The following is a 26859-nucleotide window of genomic DNA, read 5'->3' on the forward strand; positions in this document are numbered from 1 at the left end:
CCCCGCGCGCACACACCTACTGACGCCCGCCCGCGCCTGCGGCCCGAGTCCCCGTGCCAGGCCCAGACCCAGACTAGGCGCGGGAGGCGGTGCAGGGATTAGTGGACCCCTCCCCCCAGCGCTCCCCTCGCCCCGCCCGAGGCAGCGAGGACCCCTGGGCTCGGGGGTGGTGAGGGAGCTTCGTCCCGGTGGTACCCGGGCTGGGGACACGGCCTCACTGGGCGGGGGCCGCACGGCGGCAGGCCGAGGTGCGGGCGCACAGTCAGGCTGCTGCCCGGCTCCGGTGCGGGGGGTGGGCTCGGCGCGGGGGTCGCCTGGCCTCATCCCCCGGCCGAGGCCACGGCCGGGCAGGCAGTGCCCGGGCGGGTAACCCGACCCGACCCGGCTCCCGATCGCCGCTCACCCCGCAAGGCCGGGCAGGGGGAGGGAGAGAAATAGGGAGGAGGGGGAAGGGAAGGGGTGGTGGGTGAGGGGCTGTGGGGACCGCAGGGCCGAGTCCCCAGCCTGACTGCGCTGCTCTAGGGCGGCTGCCTGTTTTCCCCGGAACGAGCCAGCCCCCTGCTTCTCGGGCGTCGGGCCTGCGGCAGGAGGGAGCCCTGGGGCTGCACAAGCTTGGCTCTGGGAGGCAGACCCGAGCTGCTGCCTCCATTTTGTTTCCTGCTCAGCTTGGTCTGTGGTGGTGGTGGTGTGGGTTTGGGGTGCGGCTGGGCAGGGGGTTCACCTGCGGCCACGCCTGCTCGGGGCCTGAGGCTTCGAAGACCCCAGCCCAAGCCCCCAGGTGAGCCCCGCGGTAGGAGGGGGGGTTGCCTTGGCCTCGGGCCGAGCCGAGCGAGCTGAGGGCAGGTGCCCAGTGGATGGGGAGCCGGGCTGTAACCTAAGATGGAGGCTGGGACTGACGCGGGCCCGAACGGGGCCGGCTGGGCGGTCGGACAGGCCTCAGCCGGGCCAGGTGCCGCCGGGGATGGGGCTCGAGACGGGTAGGGTTCAGGAGCCGTGTGCAGCCCGGGGCCAGCGTAGCGCCCTGAGGTAGGTGAGGGGATCTGAGTGCCACCCACGACGCCCGCAGGCCCAGACACTCCGGGGAGGCGCGCGAGGCCCCTGGGGAGCCTGCCTCAGGCCCCGCCCGGGCTGCCGGGCCGGCCCGTAGGCCCGGGCCGCGAGCGGGCGCGCAAGGGGAGGGGAGGGGGCGGCAGCGGCGGCTCCGCTGATTGGGCGGCGCGCTCGCGAGCCCGACTTCACCCGCCCTGAACCCCGAAGAGTGAGGAGAGGGAGCGCGCGCGCGGTGGGGGGAAGGGGTGCGCGCGCACTCGGTGCCCCAGCCGCACGCGGGCCGGCGCGAGGCGCTGGGTCGCACGCGCCGCCGCGGGGGCGCGCGCGGTGGGGGTGTGAGGAGGAGGAGGCGGCGGCGGAATAGGCCGGGGCAGGTCGCGCTCGCTGCCTTCTCCCCTGAAGAGAGACGCGGGGGGGAGGGGGGTGCAGCGAGCGGCTCCGCTCTCTCCCCTCAGCTCCGCTCGCGCCCCAGTGTAATGAGGGTCACCCCCTCCCCCCAGCCGGCCCGGGAGGGGGCGCGGGGCACGGTAACTAGTGCGCTTGGGTGGGTGGCGGGCAGGCGCGAAGAGGGAGGAGGCGGCCGGGCGGGGAAGATGGTGGTGGCCGTGAGGTGAGGGGCGCGGGTGAGGGCCGGGCGCGGCGCGGTGTTGGTGGCCCGCGGCGTTGTTGCCGCGAGCCCCCTCCCCCTCCATCACTACCAGCCGGGCTCAGGCCTAGCCGGCCCGGCCGCGGAGAACTTCCTCCCCGCGCGGCCCGTGCCCCGCCGGCCTCCCGCGCGCACCTCGGCCTCCGCCTCCCCACAGGTAGCCAGCTGGTGGGCGCGGGGCCGGCTACCCTCCTGCAGCAAACTTTGCTTGCTGCTTAATATTGATGAGTGCGATCGGCTCGGCCAGGAGGTGCTGCCGCGGCTGCGGGAAGGAGCGCGGCCCGGGCAGGCGGCGGCGGCGTCGGCAGCAGCCATGTTTGTCAAGCTGTAGCAGCTGCTGCTGCCCTGACTCGGCTTCGCCGGCTGCCTCTGTTTCTCTCCCCCTGCTGCGTCGTGGCCTCTGGGCCCTGCAGCCGTGGACTGAGCAGTTTTGCAGTCTGAAAGGCGAGGTTCGGGGTGCACCCGCTTAGGCCGACTCGCCTGCGGCCTGGGCACGGCCGCTGCAAAGGCTTCAGTGCCGGCTGGGCGCAGGGTGCAGCGCTATTGTGACCGCCGCGCCCGAGCGATCCAGGAAGGAGGAGGGTAACCTTTTTGTGCAGCGTCCGGGAGCCCCCTTCGAACCCTGCAGCCCTCTCCCTTTGGGAGATCCGGCCGCTGGACAACCCCCCCCCCCCCACCAGCGGGGGATGGGGAGGACAATTTCTGTTTGAGATTTAGGAATTTCTACTGCCAAAGGGATTTTAATGTTAGTTCAGCCCAACTGTCCACCAGTCTGCAGTGCAGGAAAAAGGGACGGGCTGTTTGCATGTGGCAAGATCTGCCCAGCTCCGGGAAGATGGAGTTTGCGGAGGCTCACCGAGGCCATTTTTCCATCGTCAGCTGGGGAACTTTTTCCGACCATGGAAGTGCAGCAGAAAGGCATTGAGGCCACTAGGCCTTCAGAAGTGGCTGCCATTTTGAAGATAAGAGTCAAATGGCCTGTAAACTAAGATTAATTGCTGTTTTTGGATTTCAGGTTGATGCTGGCCCAGGATGGATCAGACCTGTGAACTACCTAGAAGAAATTGTCTGCTGCCCTTTTCCAATCCAGTGAATTTAGATGCCCCTGAAGACAAGGACAGCCCTTTCGGTAATGGTCAATCCAATTTTTCTGAGCCACTTAATGGGTGTACTATGCAGTTATCGACTGCCAGTGGAACATCCCAAAATGCTTATGGACAAGATTCTCCATCTTGTTACATTCCACTGCGGAGACTACAGGATTTGGCCTCCATGATCAATGTAGAGTATTTAAATGGGTCTGCTGATGGATCAGAATCCTTTCAAGACCCTGAAAAAAGTGATTCAAGAGCTCAGTCGCCAGTTGTTTGCACTTCCTTGAGTCCTGGTGGTCCAACAGCACTTGCTATGAAACAGGAACCCTCTTGTAATAACTCCCCTGAACTCCAGGTAAAAGTAACAAAGACTATCAAGAATGGCTTTCTGCACTTTGAGAATTTTACTTGTGTGGACGATGCAGATGTAGATTCTGAAATGGACCCAGAACAGCCAGTCACAGAGGATGAGAGTATAGAGGAGATCTTTGAGGAAACTCAGACCAATGCCACCTGCAATTATGAGCCTAAATCAGAGAATGGTGTAGACGTGGCCATGGGAAATGAACAAGACAGCACATCAGAGAGTAGAAATGGTGCAGTCAAATCGCCATTCTTGCCATTAGCTCCTCAAACTGAAACACAGAAAAATAAGCAAAGAAATGAAGTGGACGGCAGCAATGAAAAAGCAGCCCTTCTCCCAGCCCCCTTTTCACTAGGAGATACAAACGTTACCATAGAAGAGCAATTAAATTCAATAAATTTATCTTTTCAGGATGATCCAGATTCCAGTACCAGTACATTAGGAAACATGCTAGAATTACCTGGAACTTCATCATCATCTACTTCACAGGAATTGCCATTTGTAAGCAGTTTTTGGTACAACTTAAATATATACATAAGTGTATATATACAGGCAACTTAAAGGGAAACATAACTGATTGGTTTTTGGTTGTTTATCAGTTCACAGCTGAGTGCCTATTACTAATGATAGGCTTTTTGGGGAGATTTTACTCTGATTTTTAAATTTATCTCTGTTGTATGATTTTTTTTTCCCTCAGATTTTTCCAGTTAACTCTCAGTTGAGGACTGGCTAAGAGTTAAAACTTTTAAGGGCCTTTAATTGAGTTCAGATTTCATTTTTCAAGATGGAGCATACATTTGTTTAGTTTTACTTAGTTATTTTTTAAATGTTTTGGCGTACTGGTATCATGAGTGCAGGTGAACCAGTTAGTTTCCTAGAGTTCTTTTTTTATGTAAGGCCTGGCGTATTTTTTTAGTTGATGGGGTGATGCTTGCTTCACATTGAAGTGCATTTTGGGTACAAATTGAAAGTAGCTAAGATGAGAAGACCTTCTTGGACATCAGTCAAAATTTAAATTAGGCCAGTTTTTCTGAACTACCTGTTGTGAAGGTATAGTATCCTATTGCTGTAGGTAACTGCCACCATCAGAGTAGACTCTTGAACTTAGGTTTTAATTTTGAAGTGTGTGTGTGTTGTGGTATGTGTAAGTGTATCGAAACAGAAGAAAATCTGCTTTGAGTTGTTATTTAGTAGTGCTGTGTATTGTTGTTAACGAGTGGTAAATGATAAAGTTCTTTTTTATTTGATCTTATACAGAATTTCTTGGACTGTCCATAGTTAGCGGAATGCTCAGTTCTCTTAGCCTCAGTTTCATCACCTTTAAAATCAAACTTCTTGGTTGTTAAAAAATTTTTCTCAGCTTTAAATATTTCATTCTGATTTTGTTTCTCCCCAGATGTATTGTTATGGTCACCTGCAGTGTCACCATGGAGGATCTCCTTACTTCCATGCCTCTGCAATCTATATAAAAATTTAATCAGAAAAAAAATTGTATGTGGTGACTGTTTTGAGTGCATTAAACATTCACTTTACCGTATAGCCTTGATATTCTTTAAAGTCACAGAGAATGTGGGTGTGTTGCTTTTGTTTGTTGATTCATGTTTTAAATATGCTTTAGTACTCCTTGGTTTCTTAAGTTGGCAGTTGCACATTTTAAAAATTTGTTTTGGTAGTCACTTTGAGTCTGTATTGTCCTTGGTATTTTTTAGGGTGGATAAGTTGTGTTGGTGACCTATTGGCAGCTTAGACAAACTCTTTCTTGGGTTCACATGGAAATTTTTTTACATATATAGTGATGCCCTTGTGTTTACATAAAATCTTGCATTTGACAGTGGAGATGTTTCTCTAGAAGCATATATATAATGACACATAAATCTGTTTCTTGTCAAAGAGATGTCATTGGAATATTGGCTCTATTATAAACAATTGAAAATATTGGAGCCTATAGATAGTATGTTATGTATCTAAAATGGGAGTTAGCAAAATTGTATATAAATAGAAATTTTTTTTTCTGGCAGAAAGTATAAATTGCTTAAAGACTTTATGGGCTTGAAGAGGCGAGTAACCAATTGTAGGCCTTTGGTTTAAGGTCGTGGATGCAATGTATTGCTTTGATTTTTGCCTTTGATATTTTTTAGCTGAAGATTTGAAATAGTGAAGTCAGTGTTAGACTGCAAATTTAGCTGAATAACATAGTTTGGGAAAGGTGTAATTAAAAATAATTCTATATGGCTACACACTTAATATATACAGATTACTGCACAGTTGATTCATTGCAGCAAGTATAGAGCACTTACTTACTCTGCATTAGATTCTATGCCTAGGGCTGGAAATTTTAGAAAATCATTAGCAAATGCTGTTGGTATTTTTTGTTATGTGATACTTTGATAGAGTAAGATTCTCTTGGTGAGAGTAATATAGTTATTAGGATTGTAAATTCCCTTTATAGAGTTAGAGAAAGGCACATGATTCAAAATCATACTGTCTTGTTTTGTCTGTCTAGCTATAAGCAGACTGTTTGCCCTCTGCCATAAATTAGCAGCCTCTTCAGTTTATCCTCTACTTTTCAGTTATTTTATCTGAATATAGTGATGTGAATAATGATTGTCATTATAGTTAATAATCCTGACTTGGTGCTTTTATATCTAATTGGGTTGACACCTTCTAATTCCTGCCAGTGAACGTATGCAGTGTATAGTGATTAATAATATGTAGGTACTTGGTAAAATACTGAAGGAAAGTTGGTCCCGAGCTAAGTTTAAATAGGCAATAATTTACAACTTATTAAGTGCTTTGGTCTGTATTGTCTCATTGGATCTTCATAGCTTTGTAGTGAAAGATGTCATAAAAGACAGGTCATCCTTCAAGGCACTTGAGATTATTAGAGACAAAACTAAAACCCTTGAAATCCTAGAATTATCTCAGTACTCTTGGTTTTCTGTAGTGACTTCTGAAGGTCTCTGACACTCTTGGCTGGGCCTGGTTTACTCACTAGGCTGTTTGTAGCAGTTTGTTTTCTACTCTTCCCTTAGATGTTTTATGGAGAATTTATATTGTGGTGGTATTCATGAATTTAGGGATACTCAAAATTCTTAGGATGTAGCTAGCTAGCTCCAGGATAGTCTGATGTACATATTGTACTTTTAATCTAAAGAAGGTGACTAAAAATGAATCCACTTACAGTGGGAACTAAAATTTCATAATAAGGAGAAAAGGGTTTACTTAGGATTTTATATCGAAAAATTAAAATGAAGAAATATGAAAATAAACTTTTTAAACCTTTATCAAAACTTTGGTTGTGATGGCAACTATTTGTTAAAATAAGGCAAGAATCAAATAGAGTAAAAAAAATTTTGTCCAGGGGCACCTGGGTGGCTCAGTCAGTTGAACGGCTGACTTTTAATCTTGCCTCAGGTCATGGATCTCAAGGTTTGTGGGATCAAGCCCTGTGTGGGGCTCTGTGCTAGTAGCGTGGAGCCTGCTTGGAAATCTCTCCGTCTCTGCTCCTCCTCCTTTTTCTTTCTCTCTCTCAAAATAAATAATAAGCATTAAAAAATTAAAAAAAAATTGTCCAGTGAAATTGTATAAGAGGGAGGTGACATACTTTATTTTGTTTCACTCTCTCATGATTATAATGAGGTTAAATTTTTGTAAAATAGTGAGGTAATCCGTTTGAATAAGGTTCTCTTTTAAAAGTGTCCACAATAGGGGTGCCTGGGTGGCTCAGTCGGTTAAGCATCTGACTTTAGCTCAGGTCATGATCTCGTGGTTTGTGAGTTTAAGCCCCGCATCAGGCTCTCTGCTGACAGCTCAGAGCCTGGAGCCTGCTTCAGATTCTATGTCTCTCTGCCCCTCCTCTGCTCACACTCTGTGTCTGTCTCTCTCAAAAATAAATAAACATTTAAAAAGAAAAAAAGTGTCCACAATGGAAAATTTCAAGCATATACCAAAGAAGAGAGAATCGTAGAAATGCCTGCATACTCAGTGGTAACTGCTGTTTTACTGATCTTGTTTTATTTTCCCTCTGTTATGTCATTGACTTACATTGTTTTTAAGTTTATTTAAAGAGAGAAAGTGCATGCGTGATTGGCGGAGGGTCAGAGAGAGAGAGGGAGAGAAACAGAATCCCAGGCAGAATCCACAATGTCATTGAGGAGCCCATCGTCAGGTTTGAACTCAAGACTGTGAGATCATGACCTGAGCCAAAACCAAGAGTTGGATGCTTAACCAGCTCAGCCACCCAGACACCCCAACATATCTTAATCCTTTGATGTTTATCATGTCACTTTTTGAAGTTTCTGTCCTATTGTTGTCAGTTGTCACTTGTTTACTGGTTGACTTAGATCATCTTTTCCATACCTGTAATCAGAGTGGTTTTTCTTTATTATTTACATTGATTTCAAGAAACACAACATCTTTTTTTTTTTTTTTTTAATTTTTTTTTAATGTTTATTTATTTTTGAGACAGAGAGAGACAGAGCATGAACGGGGGAGGGTCAGAGAGAGGGAGACACAGAATCTGAAACAGGCTCCAGGCTCTGAGCTGTCAGCACAGAGCCCGACATGGGGCTCGAACTCACAGACCGCGAGATCATGACCTGAGCCGAAGTCGGCCGCTTAACCGACTGAGCCACCCAGGCGCCCCGAAACACAGCATCTTTTTGCCAGATTTGTTTGCAGTTTTACCTTGTAATTGACTGGCACTGTAATAGTTGTTCATTATTAGGTGGAGATAGACACTATATTGTCCATAGGAAGATGTTTGAATAGAGGCTTCTTTTTGCCATTTAAAAATAGATATTTTGGCGTTGTAACAATCCTATACAATCTTGGGGATTTACAAAGTACTCAAAAACCACCCACCTGTACTGAGTTCTATGCTGTGGATGTTTAAGTGGTTAAAGAGTTGAGTGGAGAGATGAATGAAACCTAGAGTAGTCAAGGCTTCAAGGAAGAAGTGGAACTTGAATTGGCTTTGGCTGGGTTGGGTTTGGTTGGGTTTAGAAGGCTGTTTACGTCTTCTTAAGTTTATTTTGAGAGAGAGCACAAGGAGGGGAGGGGCACAGAGAGGGGTGAGAGAATCTCAAGCAGGCTCTGTGCTGTCAGTGTGGAGCTCAAACCCACAAACAGATCATGACTTGAGCTGAAATCAGGAGTCTGGATGCCTAACTGACTGAGCCACCCAGGTACCTCCTAGAAGGGTATTTTGCATGTAGAGAATTAAGTGAACATAGTATTTTCAGGAAGTATTTGTTGAGGATTGGTTGGGTAGGATAAGTGTAGTCTGGTAATAGGGCCTAAAAATTTGGACTGTGGCATTTGATGTTGAAGTGATAGGACTAGGAGCCAGCAAGGGATTTTAGCTGAGAAGTGATCTGATGAAATCTGTGTTTGAAAAACTTTGGCTGGGGGAGAATAGAGGCAACCTTAGGATGTCAGAGTCTGTTGGAATAGTAGTTAAAACTTAGACTTGGGGGCACCTGGGTGGCTCATTTGGTTAAGCGTCTGACTTTGGCTCAGGTCGTGATCTCACGGTTCGTGAGTTCGAGCCCCCTGTTGGGCTGTGGGCTGACAGCTCAGAGCCTGGAGCCTGCTTCAGATTCTGTGTCTCCCTCTGTCTCTGCCCTTCCGTGCTGATGGGCTGTCTCTCTCTCTCAGAAATAAACATTAAAAAAAAAACAAAACAACCAAAAAAACCCCAACAACAACAAAAAAAAACATGGGCAGAATTAGTAGTAGAAAGAAAGAGGGTAAATCGAAAAGATTATTTCAGAGGAGGGAAATTGGCAGCCATTTTGGGCTGTCTGGTTTGGAGGCAAAATCAGAGTCTGGATTTGAGGAAAGAAGGAGAGATGAGTGCAGATGATCTTTGTATGGCTTGTGGTGGTCCCTGAGACAATGATTCCTCAGATTCTCTCTGCTCTCCTCATCGTTGCAGCAATTCTCTGCCCTCTTTCCTGTCTAAGAAGAAAATAGATCCTATCTCCATACCTCTCTTGTTCTGCTCTCATGTCCTCCCTGCTAGAGGACCTGGTGTTACTCATTCCTCTTTCCTCTTTTCTTCTGGAGTCTATTTTCTACTTTTCTACTTCATCATTTTTTTCTGCCTAAAAACGGGATGATACCTTCCTATTCTAAAGGCATCTTCCTGTATCCTATAACCCTTCCAATGATCTTTCCCCTTTAATGGTGAATTTCTTGCAAGAGTTAACTGCTTTTTTAACCTCTCCTTAAAGCTCTGTGGATTGGTTTCTATATCCTCCACTCTGCTGCAACTGTTCTTTTATAAGTCCCAGGTGACACTTCAATACTTACCCTATTAGATTTGCAGTATTTGACCACCACTCCTTTAAACAGCCCTTCTTTGCTCACTGTCTTTTCTTCCTCTTTGATTCTCTGCAGTCTCATCCACTTTCATGGATTTACTTTATTCTTACTCTGCTGTGTGAAAATGCTCTTGATCTGACTTCTGAGCTTCAGACCAAGAAATTCTAATCGCCAACCAACTTTCTCTTCTATTTATATCATATTCAATTTTGAACCTATCCTTTATGCCAAACATGCATTTCCTTTTGTGTTAATGACGGCATCATCCTCCTGTTCATTTCAAGGCTGGAAACTTTGGAGTCCCTCATTTTTATGATCAAACCCCATTTGAGTGCTTTCTCTGTGCCAGGCACTGCTAGTATTAAAAGGTAAGACCTACTTTGTGTTTTTAAGGAACTTTACTATTTAAGGAACACCAGTGTAAACATTGACAATACAGAATAGTAAGTAGTTTAATAGGTGTTATAAATACAGTACTGTGGCATGTCTGGAGTAATCCTGAAGAACTTCACAGAAAGGTTATGTATAATTGAACAGAGGCATGCCAGTAAGTTAGAAGGAGTAGGATATAGAAGTGCCAAGAAATTCTTTTGATAGGAATCTGGGAGAATGGGGTTGTCAGGAGGTAAAGTATAAACATAGGTCTTGTATGCCATCCTATAGAGTTGACTTTTAAAAAAATTTTTTTTAATATTTATGCATTTTTGAGAGAGAAAGAGCGTGAGCATAGGAGGGGCAGAGAGAGGGAGACAGAATCTGAAGCAGGCTCCAGGCTCTGAGCTATCAGCACAGAGCCTGACGTGGGACTTGAACTCACTGACTGCGAGATCATTACTTGAGCTGAAGTTGGATGCTTAACTGACTGAGCCACCAAGGCACCCCAAGAGTTGACTTCTTTTTTTAAGTTTTTATTTTTATTTTTATTTTTTAAATTTTTATTTAAGTAATCTTCACCCAGCGTGGGACTCAAACTCATGACCCTGAGATTAAGAGTCACATGCTGCTCTTCCGACTGAGCCAGCCAGGCACTCCATTATGCGATTTCTAAATTACACAGATTCTCCAGTCTTTTTTTCATTTCTTAATTCCCATTCTACTATGAGGTTTTTATCACTCTTCATATAGTTTTTCTTTCCAGTCTGTCTTATCCAAAATTACTTCTGACCTCCAAAATGAGAAATTCTAGGTCTCTGGTTAAAGCTTTACCTTCAGTGCCTCACTTCTTTCCCTATTTACCTAACAAACAAAGCCCATATTTAGTGCCTCTTTGATAGGACCCTTTCTTGACTTTCTCAAATCTCATATATGCTATATCCAAGGTGTTCTGGGTTCAGTCAGACTGAACTATTTACTAATAGATTAGATTTGCTTTACTTCACACCCTCCCCTGGCTCATGTCTTTATCCTCTTGGTCTGATTCATCGTTGCATATTAACAGTATGTAGCATGATGTCTTTTTTGTAGTAGTCCTTTATATAGTTACCAAAGGAAAGGGTGGATGGTGCTATTATAGCAGTACAACTTGGGGAGGGAAGTAGATTTTATTTTACTTATTAAAAAAATTTTTTTTAATGTTTATCTATTTTTGAGAGGCAGGGAGGGGCAGAGAGAGAGGGAGACACAGAATCCAAAAGAGGCTCTAGGCTCTGAGCTGTCAGCACAGAGCTCATTGTGCAGCTTGAACCCACAAGAGGTGAGATCGTGACCTGAGCCGAAGTCAGAGGCTTAACCGACTTAGCCACCTAGGTGCCCCAGGAAGTAAGTTTTAGATAGGAAGGTGATGAATGGACTGTCAGCTCTTCTCCTCGGTGTACCAAATTTTAAAACCTCAGAATTTTTTTGACTTTATCTCCTCATGCACTCAATTTCTAAGGTCTTTGAACTTGAGTTTCCTAATATCCTAATATTTTTCTCCACATTCTCACTTTCAGTCTTTTAACAAGGTAATTTTTTTTTTTTTTTTTTTTTTAAGTGGGCTCCACACCCAACTTGGGGCTTGAACTCATGACCCTGGGATCAAGAGTTGGATGCTTCACCGACTGAGCCAGCCTGGTGCCCCCTCACTTTTCAATCTTTTAATTGTGGATATTAAATCATAGTGGTCTTATTATTATTTTTTTGAGTTTATTTTGAGAGAGAGTGAGAGCACGTGAGTGGGAGGGGGTGCAGAGAGAGAGAGAGAGAGAGAGAGAGAGAGAGAGAGAGAATCCCAAGCAGGCTTCACACCTTCAGCACAGAGCCTGACGTGGTGTTCAATCTCAAACCACGAGATCATGACCTGAACCGAAATCAAGAGTTGGACACTTAACTTACTGAGCTACCCAGGTACCCCGAATCATAATGGTCTTAAATTGAACAGATCTCTGAGTGTGTCTGAGTGTGTACTGTTCTTCCTGTTTAGTTGGAGAAGTCCCTTTAATCTCTGAGGCCCAGTTCCTCATCTCTAAATTGGGGCTAGTACCTTATCTACAGGTTTGTTTGAGAGTGCAACAAGATACTAGATGCTAGTTCTGAAGTAGGTGCTCAGTAAGCAATGCCTATTATATGCAAGAACCAAACACCTTTTGGGAGAGTTAGTCGTGAATTTCGAGAAGCCTGTCTTTGCATTTTTGCTTTTTTTTTCTTTATTCTTCTGAACTCTTCTGCCTTACTTGGTAAGTTAAAGACATAAACTGTTGACAGTTTCTATTTCTGTTTAATAGAATTTTATCCATTTTTGGTTGGTAATCACGAGAATTTACTTTGTGTAGTGGGATCAGGATCTTTGTGTACTCCCAGCTGTTAAGTGGTATAACTTTATTATGTTGTTTTGCTGGTTGTCTTTTGTCATTGTCATGGATGTAAATGTTACATCTCTACCCCCTAGTTTTCACAAGAACCCACTGAAAGGAGATCCCATCTCTTTTGCAGTGGTGGGTTTGATTTTCATTGAATGATTGTTCCTTAGACTTTTAAAATAATTTCAAGTGTGGCCTTTTGAAGAAATGGCTAGGATTTTTTTTTTTAATGTTTATTTATTTGTTTTAAAAGAGCAAACAGGGAAGGGGCAAAGAGAAAGGGAGAGACCAGAGTTCCAAGCAGGCTCTGCCCTGTCAGTGCAGAGCCCCATGCCGGGCTCAAACTCAGGAACTGTGAGATCATGACCTGAGCTGATATCAAGAGTGGGACACAGGGTGCCTGAGTGGCTCAGTCGGTTAAGCATTTGACTTTGGCTCAGGTCATATCTCACAGTTCGTGAGTTCAATCCCCATATCAGATTCTCTCTGCTGTCAGCACAGAGCCTGCTTCGGATCTCTCTCTCTCTCTCTCTCTCTCTCTCTCTCTCTCTCTCTGTCCCCCCACTGCTCACACTCTCTCTCCTCTCTCTCAAAAATTAATAAAAACATTAAAAAAAAAAAGTCAGATGCTTAACCAACTGAGCCACCCAGGCACCCTGGCTGTGATTCTTTTTAGTTAGAAAGGTAATAAATATTTGTGGCAAAAAAAAGTCAGACTTAAAAATGGAAGGTAAAAGTTTCTATTTCTGTCACCCCTCATGTACTTAATGTTCTATTAAACTTTTCTTTTCATACAAACCTTTTCTTTTTTTAAAATTTGGTAATGTAAATGGCCTGTATGTGTGTTCAATACCTTGGTTAATATATTAAGGACATATTTTCATATGAGCATGTAGATAGAGCTCCACTCTCATTTTTATTATTGAAATTTTTTACTGAGATAAATGTAGATTCACATGTAGTTTTAAGTAATAATACAGAGGGATCTCTTGTGCATTTTGCCTGGTTTTGCAATGGTAATGTTTTATGAAAACGTCAAATATTACAACCAGGATATTGATGTTGATCTAATCCATCAATCTTGTTCACGTGAACCCAGTTTTTGTTTTTCATGTTTTTTTTTCCTAGAAGAAAATTCTGTATTTCTAAGAAGATGTGTTCTAGATGTCTCCAGATCTACCTGTATTCGTTTTGTGTAGTACGTAGAATATATAATGTGTATATTAAGTTCTCTACATTTTTATCACTGGTGTAGGTTCACATGTGTCACCACGGTCAAGATACTAAACAGTTCCAACACCACAAGAATCCCTCCCTTGGCCCTTTTACATCAATCCATTTCTTTTCTTACAGCTCCTTCCCCAGCCTTTGCTAATTACTTACTCTGTCCTTTGTAAAATTTTGTTACTTTAAATATGTTACATAAATGGTATCATACAGTATAAAGCTTTTGGGGATTGGGTTCTTTCACTTATATTGTGTAAGTTCCTGGAGATTCCTTCAGTTTATTGAATGTATCAATATTTTATTCCTTTTTATTACTAAGTAATATTCCACACAGTGTATATTCCACAGCTTGTTCAGCCCTTCACCTGTTAAAGGACATCTGGCCTTATTCTAATTTTTGTCTATTGGAAGTAAAAGTGCTATGAACATTTGTATATAGGTTTTTGTGTAAACATAAGTTTTCATTTCTCTGGGATAAATGCCCAAGTACAATTGCTGAATCATATGGTAGTGACATGTTTAGTTTTATAAGAAGCTGCCAAGCTGATTTTCAGAGCAACTCTATCATTTACATTCTTACTGGCAGTATATGAGTGATGGAGTCTCTTTGCATCTTTGCCATCATTTGGTGTTATCACTATTTCTTTCCTTTTCTTGGTCTATTTTTTTCTTTTTTTAAGTTTTTTTTTGTTTGTTTGTTTTTTTTTGGGGGGGGGGGTTTGATAATCTCTATACCCACTGTAGGGCTTGAATTTACAACCCTGAAATCAAGAGTCACATGCTGTACCAACTGAGCCAGCCAGGCGCTTCTTTTCCTTTTTTCTTTTTTCTTCTCTTCTTTTTTTAATTTACTTTCAAATTAGTTAGCATATACTGCAACAGTGGTTTCAGGAGTAGATTCCTTAGTGCCCCTTACCCATTTAGCCCATCCCCCCTCCCACAGTGCCTCCAGTAACCCTCTGTTTGTTCTCCATATTTAAAAGTCTCTTATGTTTTGTCCCCCTCCCTGTTTTTATATTACTTTTGCTTCCCTTCCCTTATGTTTATATGTTCTGTGTCTTAAAGTCCTCATATGAGTGAATCTTTTCTTTCTTTCTTTCTTTCTTTCTTTCTTTCTTTCTTTCTTTCTTTCTTTCTTTCTTTCTTTCTTTCTTTCTTTCTAAAATTCCAGTACAATGAATGTACAGGTTATATTACTGTGAGGTGTACAGTATAATGATTCAACAATTCTATACATTAGTGTGCATCAAGATAAGTGTACTCTTTTTTTTTTTTTTTTTTTTAAAGTTTATTTGGGAGAAAGAGAGAGAGGGTGGGGAAGGGGCAAAAGAGAGGGGGAATGAGAATTCCAAGCAGGCTCCATACTGTCAGCACAGAGTCTGACACAGGGCTTGAACTCATAAGCTGTGAGATCATGCCTGAGCTGAAACCCAAGTCAGATGGTCAACCAACTGAGCCCCCCAGGCACCCCAAGATAAGTGTATCTTACTCTTTTTCACCCCTCCCCGAGATCTACATGCCCTCTGGTAACCACCAATTTGTTTTCTATATTTAAGAGTCTAGTTTTTTGTCGGTCTTTTTAAAAAAATTGTTCTTTGTTTCTTAAATCCCACAAGTGAAAAATATATTTTTGTCTTCCTGTGATTTATTTCACTTAGCCTTATACCCTCTAGATCCATCCATGTTGTTGCAAATGGCAAAATCTCATTCTTTTTTATGGCTGAGTAATAGTCTGTTATATATGTGTGTGTATGTGTATGTATGTGTTTTGCTCATTTCTAATTGGATTGTTTGATACATATATATATCTTCCACATTTTCTTTATTCATTCATCTGTTGATGAACATTTGGGTTGCTTCTATATCTTGGCTATTGCAAATAATGTTGCAATAAACATAGGGATGCATATATATATATATATATATATTTGAATTAGTGTTTTTGTATTCTTTGGGTAATACCCAGTAGTGGAACTACTGGATCATCTGGTAATACTATTTTTAATTTTTTGAGGAACTTCCATACTGTTTTCCACAGTGGCCGTACCAGTTTGCATTCCTGCCAGCAGTACAGAAGGGTTCCTTTTTCTCCACTTGCCAACACTTGTTTCTTGTGTTTTTTTGATTTTAGCCATTCTGACAGGTGTGAGGTGATGTCTCATTGTGGTTTTGATTTGCACTTGTGTTGTCACTGTTTTTATTTCAGCCATTTTGATAGTTATATAATGATCTCTCATTATGGTTTTAATTGGCATTTTCCTGATAGCTAATGATGTTGAACATCTTTTTGTGTGCTTATTTGCCATCTGTATATCCTCTAGTGAAATATGTTCATCTCTTTTGCCCATTTTCTAATTGGATTGTTTGATTTTTTTTTTAAACTGTTGAGTTTTGAGAGTTCTTTATATATCCTAGATGCTTTACATTCTTTGTAATGGTTATATACAAACCATAATTTTAAACATTGCTTCCACTTTTAGATAATTTATTAGAGAACCAACAAAGTCATACACATTTGTGGTTTCCCCTTAATAAGTTGGAACAGATTTTAGTGTTGCTTTATTAGGCAAAATTACTTATTAAGGTTTCTAAAGTCCTTTTCACATTCGAGTGATTTTATATAAAATACCATAATATTCTGCTAAAGATTGCTGGAAGGATAAAATCCATTTTGGAGTATGAACAATTGTATTTACACATTAGATTAAATTAAAAATAATTACTGGTTATATGATATCCCCTTATATACCAGGAAGAGTCTGAAGGTTAGTCTTTGTAAATTGCAACGGTATATTCCCCTTGTCATCTCAAATTTCTCTTGATAGTGTAATTGGAGCTGTTGGGGGTCCCTGGTGCAAGTAGGTGATGTAGAAGTTGTCTCTGTACTCACTAAAAATAATAGACATTAATGCCATCCTAATTGTCTTTGGAATTTTACATCTAAAGGCATTTATTCAAATTACATTTGGTTCAACTGACAATGTCTTGAATTTGTTTTTATATTAAGTATATCAAGGAATAGCACCTCTACTTATGCCACCATCAGTAAAGAATTGCAGAGCAGTTGTTGAGAGGTAATAAAATCTACATTTCAGATGTTCTTCTTTAACATAGTAGAGTGGGCAGAAGTATTACAGTGCAGTTAATTAAACCACTGAAATAATTTCTTTGGTGGAGTAGATGTTAGAGTTGTAAGTAGAGTCTTGATAGGTAATATCTGTGGAATTATTTCCTTGTAATAATTTCATAATACTGTTTGTGGAATTATTTCCTAAGGATAAACTGCTGGTAGTAGAATATCAGGGTAATGGGTTAAATTTTTTGTATCTTGATGTGTGTACTTCTCTATGGCTTTCCAAAAGGATCATACCGTTTCAATAGTTTTGGTTTTGGTTTTTTTTTTTTTTGCATTTCTTTTAAATTTTTTATTTATTTTGAGAGAAGGAGAATGAGAGTGCAGGAGGCGCAGAGAGAGAGGGAGAGAGAGAATCCCAAGCAGGCTCTGCATTGACAGCATGGAGCCTGATGTGGGGCTAGATCTCACAAACAGTGAGATCATGACCTGAGCCAAAATAGAGTTGGGTGCTTAACTGACTGAGCCACCCAGGTGCCCCAGTCTCTTTTCAGTTTTAGTGAATGCTTTTCTGTAGTTGTACAGCTGAAGTTTGATTTTTCATTTACCCAGATCTGTGTTTTGAAGTGATTTCTTTTATCGATTCAAAGCTTATTGTGCTTCTATGTATTTGATTAACTTTACAGACATAAAAATGTGAAGAAATCATATCTGTCACAGTTACTGCTTTAATATGGATTTTATTTTATTTTATTTTTTATTTTTTATTTTTTTAAATTTTTTTTTTTCAACGTTTTTTATTTTTATTTTTGGGACAGAGAGAGACATAGCATGAATGGGGGAGGGCCAGAGAGAGAGGGAGACACAGAATCGGAAACAGGCTCCAGGCTCCGAGCCATCAGCCCAGAGCCTGATGCGGGGCTCGAACTCACGGACCGCGAGATCGTGACCTGGCTGAAGTCGGACGCTTAACCGACTGCGCCACCCAGGCGCCCCTGGATTTTATTTTAATATCCAGTACCATGATGATGACAATTTTTATAGTGTCTTTAATACCTTTTTGAAAACATAAATTCTTAAAGCTGTGAAAGGAATGTTTCCCTCTGTATTAGTTATCTATTTTGCCTAACAAATTACTTTCAAATTTAGCAGGCTAAAACAAACATTAATATCACAGAGGGTTAGGAATCTGGGAGTGGCTTAGTTGGGTGGTTCTGTCTCAGTGTCTCATGAGATTACAAGCAAGATGTCAGCCAGTGCTGCAGTCCTCTAAAGGCTCTAGGATCCCTGTCCAAGAAAATGTTGCTGGTTGGCTGTAGGAGTCCTTAGTTCTTTGCCAGATGAGCTTTTCCATAGGGCTGCTCATAGTATGTACTAGTTTCCCCCAGGGTGACTGATCCAAGAGAGGAGAGACCAAGCAGGAAGAATTAAGGGGATAAATGTGGGAGGGGAAAACCATGGGTTGAATACCATGAATACCTAGAGATGGGAATCATTGGGGACCATCTTGGAGGCTGGTTACCACACCTATCCAACAAGAAATGAATTTAAAAAAAAATTATTTATTTTTAAAATAATGTTTTTTAAAGTTTTATTTATTTTTGAGAGACTGTGTGAGTCGGGGAGGGGCAGAGAGAGAGAAGGAATCCCAAGCAGGCCCCTTGCTGTCAGAACAGAGCCCTGTGCGGGGCTCAAACCCACAAAACTGAGATTGTGACCTGAGCCAAAACCAAGAGTTGGATGTTCAACTGATTGAACCACCCAGGCGCCCATATTTAAAAAAAAATTTTTTTAAGTTTCTTAAAATGTTTATTTTAAAGAGAGACAGCACAAGTGGTGGAGGGGCAGAGAGAGAGAGGGAGAGGGAGGGAGACAGAATCTGAAGCTGGCTGCAGCCTCTTGAGCTGTCAGCACAGAGCCTGACATGGGGCCCGATTCTATAAACAGGGAGGTCACGACCTGAGCCCAAACCAAGAGTTGGATGCTCAACTGACTGAGCCACCCAGGCATCCCTATTTTTGAAATAGTTTTTACTTTTGTTTATTTTTGAGAGAGAGAGAGGCAGAGAGAGAAGGAGACACAGAATCCGAAGCTGGCTCCAGGCTCTGAGCAAGCTTGTCAGCATAGATCGCAATGCGGGGCTTGAGCCCACAAACTGTGAAATCATGACCTGAGCAGAAGTTGGACACTCAACTGACTGAGCCACCCAGGTGCCCCTTGAAATATTTTTTAAATGTTTATTTTTGAGAGAGAGAGAGTGGGGGAGGGACAAAGAGAGAGGGAGACAGGATCCAAAGCAGGCTCTGCACTGACAGCAGAGAGCCTGATGTGGAGCTTGAATTCATGAACCGTGAAGTCACGACCTGTGCTGAAGTCGGAGGCTTAACCGACTGAGCCACCCAGAATCCCCGAAATGAATAGTTTTTTTTTTTAATTCTTTTTAATGTTTATTTATTTTTGAGAGACAGAGACAGAACGAGCAGGGGAGGAACAGAGAGAGCGGGAGACACAGAATCTGAAGCAGGCTCCAGGCTCTGAGCTGTCAGCACAGAGCCTGACCCGGGGCTCAAACCCACGAACCGTGAGATCATAACCTGAGCTGAAGTTGCACGCTCAACCGACTGAGCCACCCAGGAGCCCCTATGAATAGTTTTGATTAAAGGAGAAAGCTTAAGGGGTGCCTGGGTGGCTCAGTCATTAAGCATCTGACTTTGGCTCAGGTCATTATCTCATGGTTCTTGAGTTTGAGCCCTTCTTCAGGTGAGTGTGAGCCCCGCTTCTCTCTCCTTTTCTCTCTCATTTGCTCCCCCCTTCAAAAAAAAAAAAAAAAAAAAGAATGCTTAAGTATGCAAAATAGACCATGATTAACTACTATTTTTTTGTTTTGAGAGAAATTTCCTGTGAGCGGACAAGGGGGAAGAGAAAATCCTATTTTTTTTTTATGTTTATTTTGAGAGAGAGAGAGATTGGGAGAGAGAATCCTAAGCATGATCAGTGCTGTCAGCACAGAGCCCTGCTTGGGGATTGATTTCACGAACCTTTGGATCATGACCTGAGCCGAAACAGAATCAGAAGCTCAATGGACTGAGCCATTAGTTGTCCCAAGGGAGAGAGAAAATCTTAAGCAGGCCCAGCGCTGAGTGTGGAACCCAATGTGGGCTTGATTTCAGGACCCTAAGATTATGACTTGAGCCAAAATCAAGGAGTCAGACCCTTAAACTAACTGAGCCACCCAGGCACCTCTACTACTACTACTACTACTACTACTACTACTATTATTTATTTATTTTTAAGTTTATTTATTTTGAGAGAGGGAGAGAGAATATGAGCAGGAGAGAGAGAATCCCATGTAGGCTCTGCACTGTTAATTCAGAGACCGACTGGGGCTTGAACCCACAAACTGTGAGATCATGATCTTAGCTAAAACCAAAAGTTGGATGCTTAACTGATTGAACCACCCAGCTGCCCCCACTTTTTACTTTTAAACTGAATTGAATTTTTGCATAGATATGTGGCTCAAAAATATAGTACAAAAAGGTAACCAGTGAAGTACCCTTGTTCGTTGTCTGCTCATTTAATACCTTCAATTCCTGTGGCACCTCCCACCCTTTTTATGGCAAAGGTAGCAGATTATGCACACATAATCTTGCTTTTTCATTTAATATATTGTAGAAATCTTTCCATTTATTCATTTTTAAGATCTTATTTTTAAGTAATCTCTATACCCAATGTGGGGCTCAGACTTAGAACCTGAAGCTCAAGAGTTGCATGTTGTATCGACTGAGCCAGCCAGGTGCCCTGAAACCTTTCCATTTTATAACATAGTTCTCTCATTCTTTTTTACATGTGGATTCGTTTCTATTGTATGAATATGGGCATTTTCAATTCATAAATTCTTTTGCTAAAAGTGAACAACCATATGCATAATTCATACATACATACACATATTCCAGTGTATGTAAATACATCTGTAAAATAAATCTCTACTCTCAAGAACGGGGCTTGTGGGTCAAAATTAAATACATATATAATTTCGAAAGATATTACTATGCTTCACCACTTAGAGTAAGTATATATGTTTACAATCCCAACCAGCAGTATATGAATGTGCCTGTTTCAGTGGGAATTCTTTATTTTTTATTATTTATTTACTTATTTACTTATTTATTTTGAGAGAGAGAGAGAGTGGGACAGGGAGGGCCAAAGGGAGAGGGAGAGATTGAGGTGGGGCTCAATCTCATGACTGAGATCATGACCTGAGCTGAAATCAAGAGGCAGACACTTAACTGACAGAGCCACCCAGGCACCTCAAATTTTTATTTTTTATTTTTTAACTTATTTTTATTTTCTTAAATGTTTATTTATTTTGTGAGAGAGAGCACCAGCAGGGGAGGGACAGAGAGAGGGAAAGAGAGAATCCCAAGCAGGCTCCATGCTATAGGCATGGAACCTGACACAGGGCTCCATCTCATGAACAGTGAGATCATAACCTGAGTTGAAATCAAGAGTTGCATGCTTAACTGATTGAGCCACCTTGACACCCCTTTTATTTATTTATTCATCCACTTATTTGTTTGTTTATTTATTGTACACTTCACACCCAGCGTGGAGTCCAACACAGGGCTTGAACTCATGACCCTGAGATCAAGACCTGACCTGAGCTGAGATCAAGAGTCGGATGCTTAACCAGTTGACCACCCAGATGCCCCTAGTTTTTAATTGTGGTAAAGTACACATAACATGAAATTTCGTACCCTAACCATTTATTTAAAAAGTTTATTTTGGGAGAGAGGGAGGGGAAGAGCGAGTTGGGGAGAGGCAGTGAGAGGGAGAGAGAATCCCAAGCAGGCTCTGCACTGGCAGCATGGAGCTGGACATGGGACTCAAACTCATGAACATTGAGATCATGACCTGAGCCCAAATCAAGAGTCAGATGCTTAACTGATGGAGCCACCCAGGCACCCCAAAGCACAAGGTTTTTAATTTTGATCAAGTCCAGTTTATTTAATTTTTTTTTCTTTGTGCTTTTGGTGTCATATGTAAGAAAACATTGTCTAATATAAAATTAGGAAGATGGGGCATCTGGTTGGTTTCAGTCAGTAGAACATGCAACTCTTGATCCCGGGGTTGTAAGTTAAAACCCCACATTGAGTTTAGGGATTACTTAAAAATACAATCTTAAGAAGATACATACTAAACAAGCAAAAAAAAATAAAATCTTAATCAGGAAGATTTACTCCTATGATTTCTTCCAAAATTGTATTTTTGCTCTTAAATTTAGGTCTTTTATCCATTTAGAATGTTTTGTATATGGTGTGAGGTAGGAGCCCAACTTCTTTTGCATGTGGATATCTAGTTGTCCCAGCACCATTTGTTGAAAAGATTATTCTTTCTTTAGTAAATGATTTTGGCACCCTTGTAAATATGTCAGGATTTATTTGTGGACTCTCAATTATGTTCTTCTGTTGATCTGTATGTCTATCCATAATTATGCCACTGCCACACATTTATGATTGATACAACTTTGTAGTAAGTTTGAAATCAGGAAGTGTATGTCCTCTAATTTTGTTTTTCATTTTCAAGGTGGTTTTGTTTATTCTGTCCCCTTGCATTTTCATATACAGTTTAGGATCAGCTTGTCACTTCCTGCAAAAAAGGGAACTGGAATTTTGATAGAGACTGTGTTGAATTTATAGATTGTTTTGAGGCTTTTCTTCATCTTAGCAATATTATCTCCAATCCCTAAACATGGAATATTGTTTCATTTATTTAGGTATTTAATATTGTTTGGTGGTGGTTTATGGTTTTCAGCATACAAGTCTTGCACTCCTTTTTTTTTTTAAACATTTTATTTTCTAATTTCTTAATGTTATTTATTTTTGAGAGAGACAGAGTGTGAGCAGGGGAGGGGCAGAGAGAGAGAGTGACACACAGAATCTGAAGCAGGCTCTAGGCTCTGAGCTGTCATTACAGAGCCCAGTGTGGGACTCGAACTCACAAACCATGAGGTCATGACCTGAGCCAAAGTCGGATGCTTAACCTGCTGAGCCACCCATGCGCCCCTTGCACTCCATTTAAACATTTAATTCTAAACTTTTTTGATGCTATTTTAAATGGAATTGTTTTGTTTTGTTTGTAAGTAGGCTCCATGCCCCAGCACAGGGCTTGAACTCAGGACCCTGAGATTGAGAGTCGTGTATTCTACCAACTGAGCTAGCCCCTTAATTTTGTCTTGGGTGATTTGTTGTTAGTCTGTATATCTTCTTTTTTATTTTATTTTTTTTTCAACGTTTTTTAATTTATTTTTGGGACAGAGAGAGACAGAGCATGAACGGGGGAGGGGCAGAGAGAGAGGGAGACACAGAATGGGAAACAGGCTCCAGGCTCTGAGCCATCAGCCCAGAGCCCGACGTGGGGCTCGAACTCACGGACCGCGAGATCGTGACCTGGCTGAAGTCGGACGCTTAACCGACTGCGCCACCCAGGCGCCCCAGTCTGTATATCTTCTTTGGGAAAGTGTGTATTCAGGTCCTTTGCTCCTTTTTAATCAGATTATTTTAATCAGACTATTTGTTTTAATCAGATTTTTTGTGTTGTGTAAGTTCTTTGTATATTTTGGATATTAACTTCTTATCAGATACATTATTTGCAAATATCTTCTCCCATTCAGTAGGTTGCCTTGTCATTTCGTTGATGGTTTCCTTCACTGTACAAAATCTTTTTATTTTGGTGTAGTTCCATCCCCTCTTCATTTTTATTTTTTATTTATTTTTAATTTTTTTTTCCCTCTTCATTTTTAATGTATGTATTATATTGATTTTTTTGTATATTGAACCAGTTTTGCATTCTTGGGATAAATTCCATTTTGTGTAGAGTTGTATATTTTTTGTAGGTTGCTGTATTTGGGTTGCTGGTATTTTCTTGAAGATTTTTACATTTTCAGGCATTAGGGATACTAGCATATAGGTGTATAGTTCTCTTGGAATGTCCCTGTCTGGTTTTGATATTAGGGTAATAATTGTCCTGACAGAATGAATTTTACTTAATTTTTTATGTGGTTATTTTTATAGTAGGAGTTACTTTCTAAGGTTTTTTTTTTGGTTGTTTTTTTTTTTTTTTTTTTTTTTTTTTAGAGATGGGGAAGGGCATTGAGAGGGAGAGGGGAATCGAGGATTCAAAGCGGGTTCCGTCCCAGCATCAGCAAGTCTGAAATGGGGCTGGAACCCATAAGCCGTGAGATCATGACCCAAGCTGAAGTCGGACACTTAACCGACTGAGCCACCCAGTCACCCCAAAGTCACTTTTAAAACTTAGAAGTTAGGAGCACCTGGGTGGCTCAGTCAGTTGCGTGTCCGACTTCCACTGGGGTTTTCATCTCATGGTTTGTGGGTTCAAGCCCTGCATCTGGCTCTCTGCTGTCCGCAGGAGGCTTGCTTTGGATCCTTGGTTCCTTTCTTTTTGCACTGCATGCTTTCTTTCTCTCAAAAATAAATAAACATTTAAAAAAAATAAAAGTGACACTAGCAAGTATATTTTATTGTACTATTGCATTTTGATAATTACTAACAGTAACTGAGACAGTGCATTCATTTGCCAGTTATTATTATTATTTTTTTTTATGTGCAAGTCATTTGTAAGATGGGAATATGGTAGAAGTTGGGGCAGGGGAATGTGTGCTAGGCTGAGAAGAATATGATTTAGGATTCCAAAGATTGAAATAGTTGCTGCTTTAGGAGAATAAAGAGTTGAATATGTTGTGATTAGTTAGGGAGGGTGGGGCAGGAAAGGATGTTGTTCAAGGTGGGTATTCAAGGTCTAGGTTTACCTGAGTTCTCCCTTTTTTTGTTTAAATGATTGGATTATATTCCTCCCCTTGTATTAGTTGTATTTAGTTGTTTCTTATTTTTGGTTGCTACTCTTTAGGAAAAAACATAGATTAAATCCCATTTTAAAAAATCGTAAGAGTTTTTCTATGCTGTTAAGGATTTTTTAAAATTGACCAAACTGGAAATCATTATAGCATGTATGTATGTATTTATTTTTAAATATAGTTTTTAACTTTTTAAGTAAGCTCTGCACCCAGCATGAAGCTCAGACTTACAACCCTAAGATCAAGAGTCACATGCTCTGCTGACTGAGTCAGCTAGGCTCCCCTGTAGTTTTTCTTTTTTTTTTTTTAAGTATTTATAAACATTGTATTTAATTAGCCTTATTATGTTTTTACTTTTCTATATGAAATGTGAAGTAATTTAATTAACTTCTCCCTTAGTTGATAAATAATGACAACGTTATAAAGATGAATATGTTGTATAGAAAGGCAGTTTGGCATTGTAGAAAGAACATGGGCTTTGGAATTGGACAGATCTCCATTTGAGACCACACTTGACTCCTATGTTTAGTATCTTAATGCATAAAATATTTGGAAAATTAAGTCTTAGCACAGTGCATGGCATATGGTGGATATTGGCTCCTATTGTTAATTATAATATTTAACATATATTGAATTCCATATGCTAGGCAGCCGGGCTCTCTACTAAGCACTTAAGTATTATCTCATTTTATAATCCTCAGAACAACCCCATGAGTTGCTAGGCACAGTCATTATTTCAGGTTTACAGATTAGGAAATACAAGGTTAGACAGATTGAGTGGTTTCCCAAGTGATGGTGCTAGTATTCTAGTCAGGGCCATCTGGTTTCGGAGCATTTTTCTCTCTGCTATGCTGCCTCTTCTGTTACAAAGGACTAAGGGCACTGTTCATTACTAATGTATTTTTAGTGGACTCTTGTCTTATAAATGGAAGATTAAATTGGAGGTAGACATTTGATTATTAGTTTCTTTCATGTCTGCATGTCAAGTTGGCTTAAAAACATTGGAGAGACAAATGTTACCTGCAAATCTGTACTGTATTTTAAAGCTACATGTTAACTTCTACCTAGTATGAGAATTTATTTGTTTGATTTGAGTTATATCTATTTACTAATAAATAACCACAATGTCAGTGTAACTATGAAGTAATGAAATGTTCTTTAAGTTTATCATACCATATACAAAATGTTCCATTTAAAAAGTAGTTACCTTAGGAAACTAGACACTTAGTTTTTTTGTTTTGTTTTATTTTTTTAAGTGAAAAGACTTTTTTTAAGTACTTATTTTGATACAGAAAGGGACAGTGTGAGTGGGGGAGGGGCAAAAAAGAGGGAGAGAATCCCAAGCAGGCTTTACACTGTCAGTGTGGACCCTGACCTGGGGCTCGAACTCAGGAAACCGTGAGATCATAACCTCAGCCAAAACCAAGAGATGGATGCTTAACTGACTAAGCAACCCAAGTGCCCCTAAATACTTAGTTTTTAAGAAAATGAGATCAGGGAGGGACACCTGGGTAGTTCAGTTAAGCATCCAACTCTTGATCTCAGCTCAGGTCTTGATCTCAGGGTTGTGAGTTCAAGCCACACCTTGGGCTCAATGCTGGGCCTGAAGCCTACTTAAAAAAAAATGAGGTGCAATTTAAATAGCTTATAAAATCTACCATTTTAGCGATTTAATTTATGTATTTATTTATTTATGAGAGAGAGAGGGCGTGCTTGTGCAGGAGCAGGATAGGGAGAGGGGCAGAGAGAGAGGGAGACATAGGATCCAAAGTGGGCTCTGTGCTGACAGCAAAGAGCCTGACACAGGCCTCACAAACCGCAAGATCATGACCTAAGCTGAAGTTAGATGCTTAACCGACTGAGCCACTCAGGTGCCCCACCATTTTAATGATTTTAAAGTATACAGTTCATTGGCATTTCTTTTATTTACAGTGTTGTGTAACCACTACCAGTATTTAATTGCAGAACATTTTTATCACCCAAAAAGAAACTCCTGATTCTTTAACCAGTTGCTCCCCATTTTCCCTTTTTCCTTTTTTTTTTTTTTTAAAGATTTTGTTTTTTAAATTTTTTATTCTTTAAGTTAAAAAAAATTTTTTTTGGAAAGAGAGAGAGAGCCAGCAGGCCAGCAGGGGAGATGCAGAGAGAGGGAGGGAGGGAGAAAATCTGAAGCAGACTCCATGCATCACCACAGAGCCCGACTTGGGGCTCAAACTCAAAAATTGTGAGATCATGACCTGAGCTGAAAGCAAGAGTTTGATATTTAATAAACTGAGCCACCCACCTGTCTATAAAGATTTTATTTTTAAGTTATCTCTACACCTAACGTGGGTCTTGAACTCAGAACCCTGAGATTTAAGAGGCACATGCTCCACGAGGTGCCCCTTCCTTTTCCCTAACCCACGGAAACCACTGTTCTTCTTTTGTCTTA

At 41.5% G+C, this 26859-nt stretch overlaps 1 protein-coding gene across 8 annotated transcripts in view; it reads left to right on the forward strand.

The window, feature by feature from the left end:
- Positions 1–650: 650 nt before the first annotated feature.
- Positions 651–26859, forward strand: part of NSD1 (nuclear receptor binding SET domain protein 1) — a 148887-nt gene continuing 122678 nt past the window's right edge. The window contains exons 1-3 of one of the 8 annotated variants that reach the window (XM_058724370.1): positions 653–778; positions 2712–2825; positions 3566–3655. In XM_058724370.1, the coding sequence (XP_058580353.1) occupies positions 2796–2825; positions 3566–3655 (120 nt within the window). In that variant the 5' untranslated portion in view covers positions 653–778; positions 2712–2795. Of the gene's footprint in view, positions 779–1165; positions 1259–1410; positions 1578–1740; positions 1854–2711; positions 3656–26859 lie in introns of those variants that run through there. The other 7 variants (XM_058724378.1, XM_058724361.1, XM_058724388.1 and 4 more) reach the window with 7 other exon arrangements.

Source organism: Neofelis nebulosa, chromosome 1, assembly GCF_028018385.1.
Source record: "Neofelis nebulosa isolate mNeoNeb1 chromosome 1, mNeoNeb1.pri, whole genome shotgun sequence".
NCBI classification, from domain to species: Eukaryota; Metazoa; Chordata; class Mammalia; order Carnivora; family Felidae; genus Neofelis; species Neofelis nebulosa.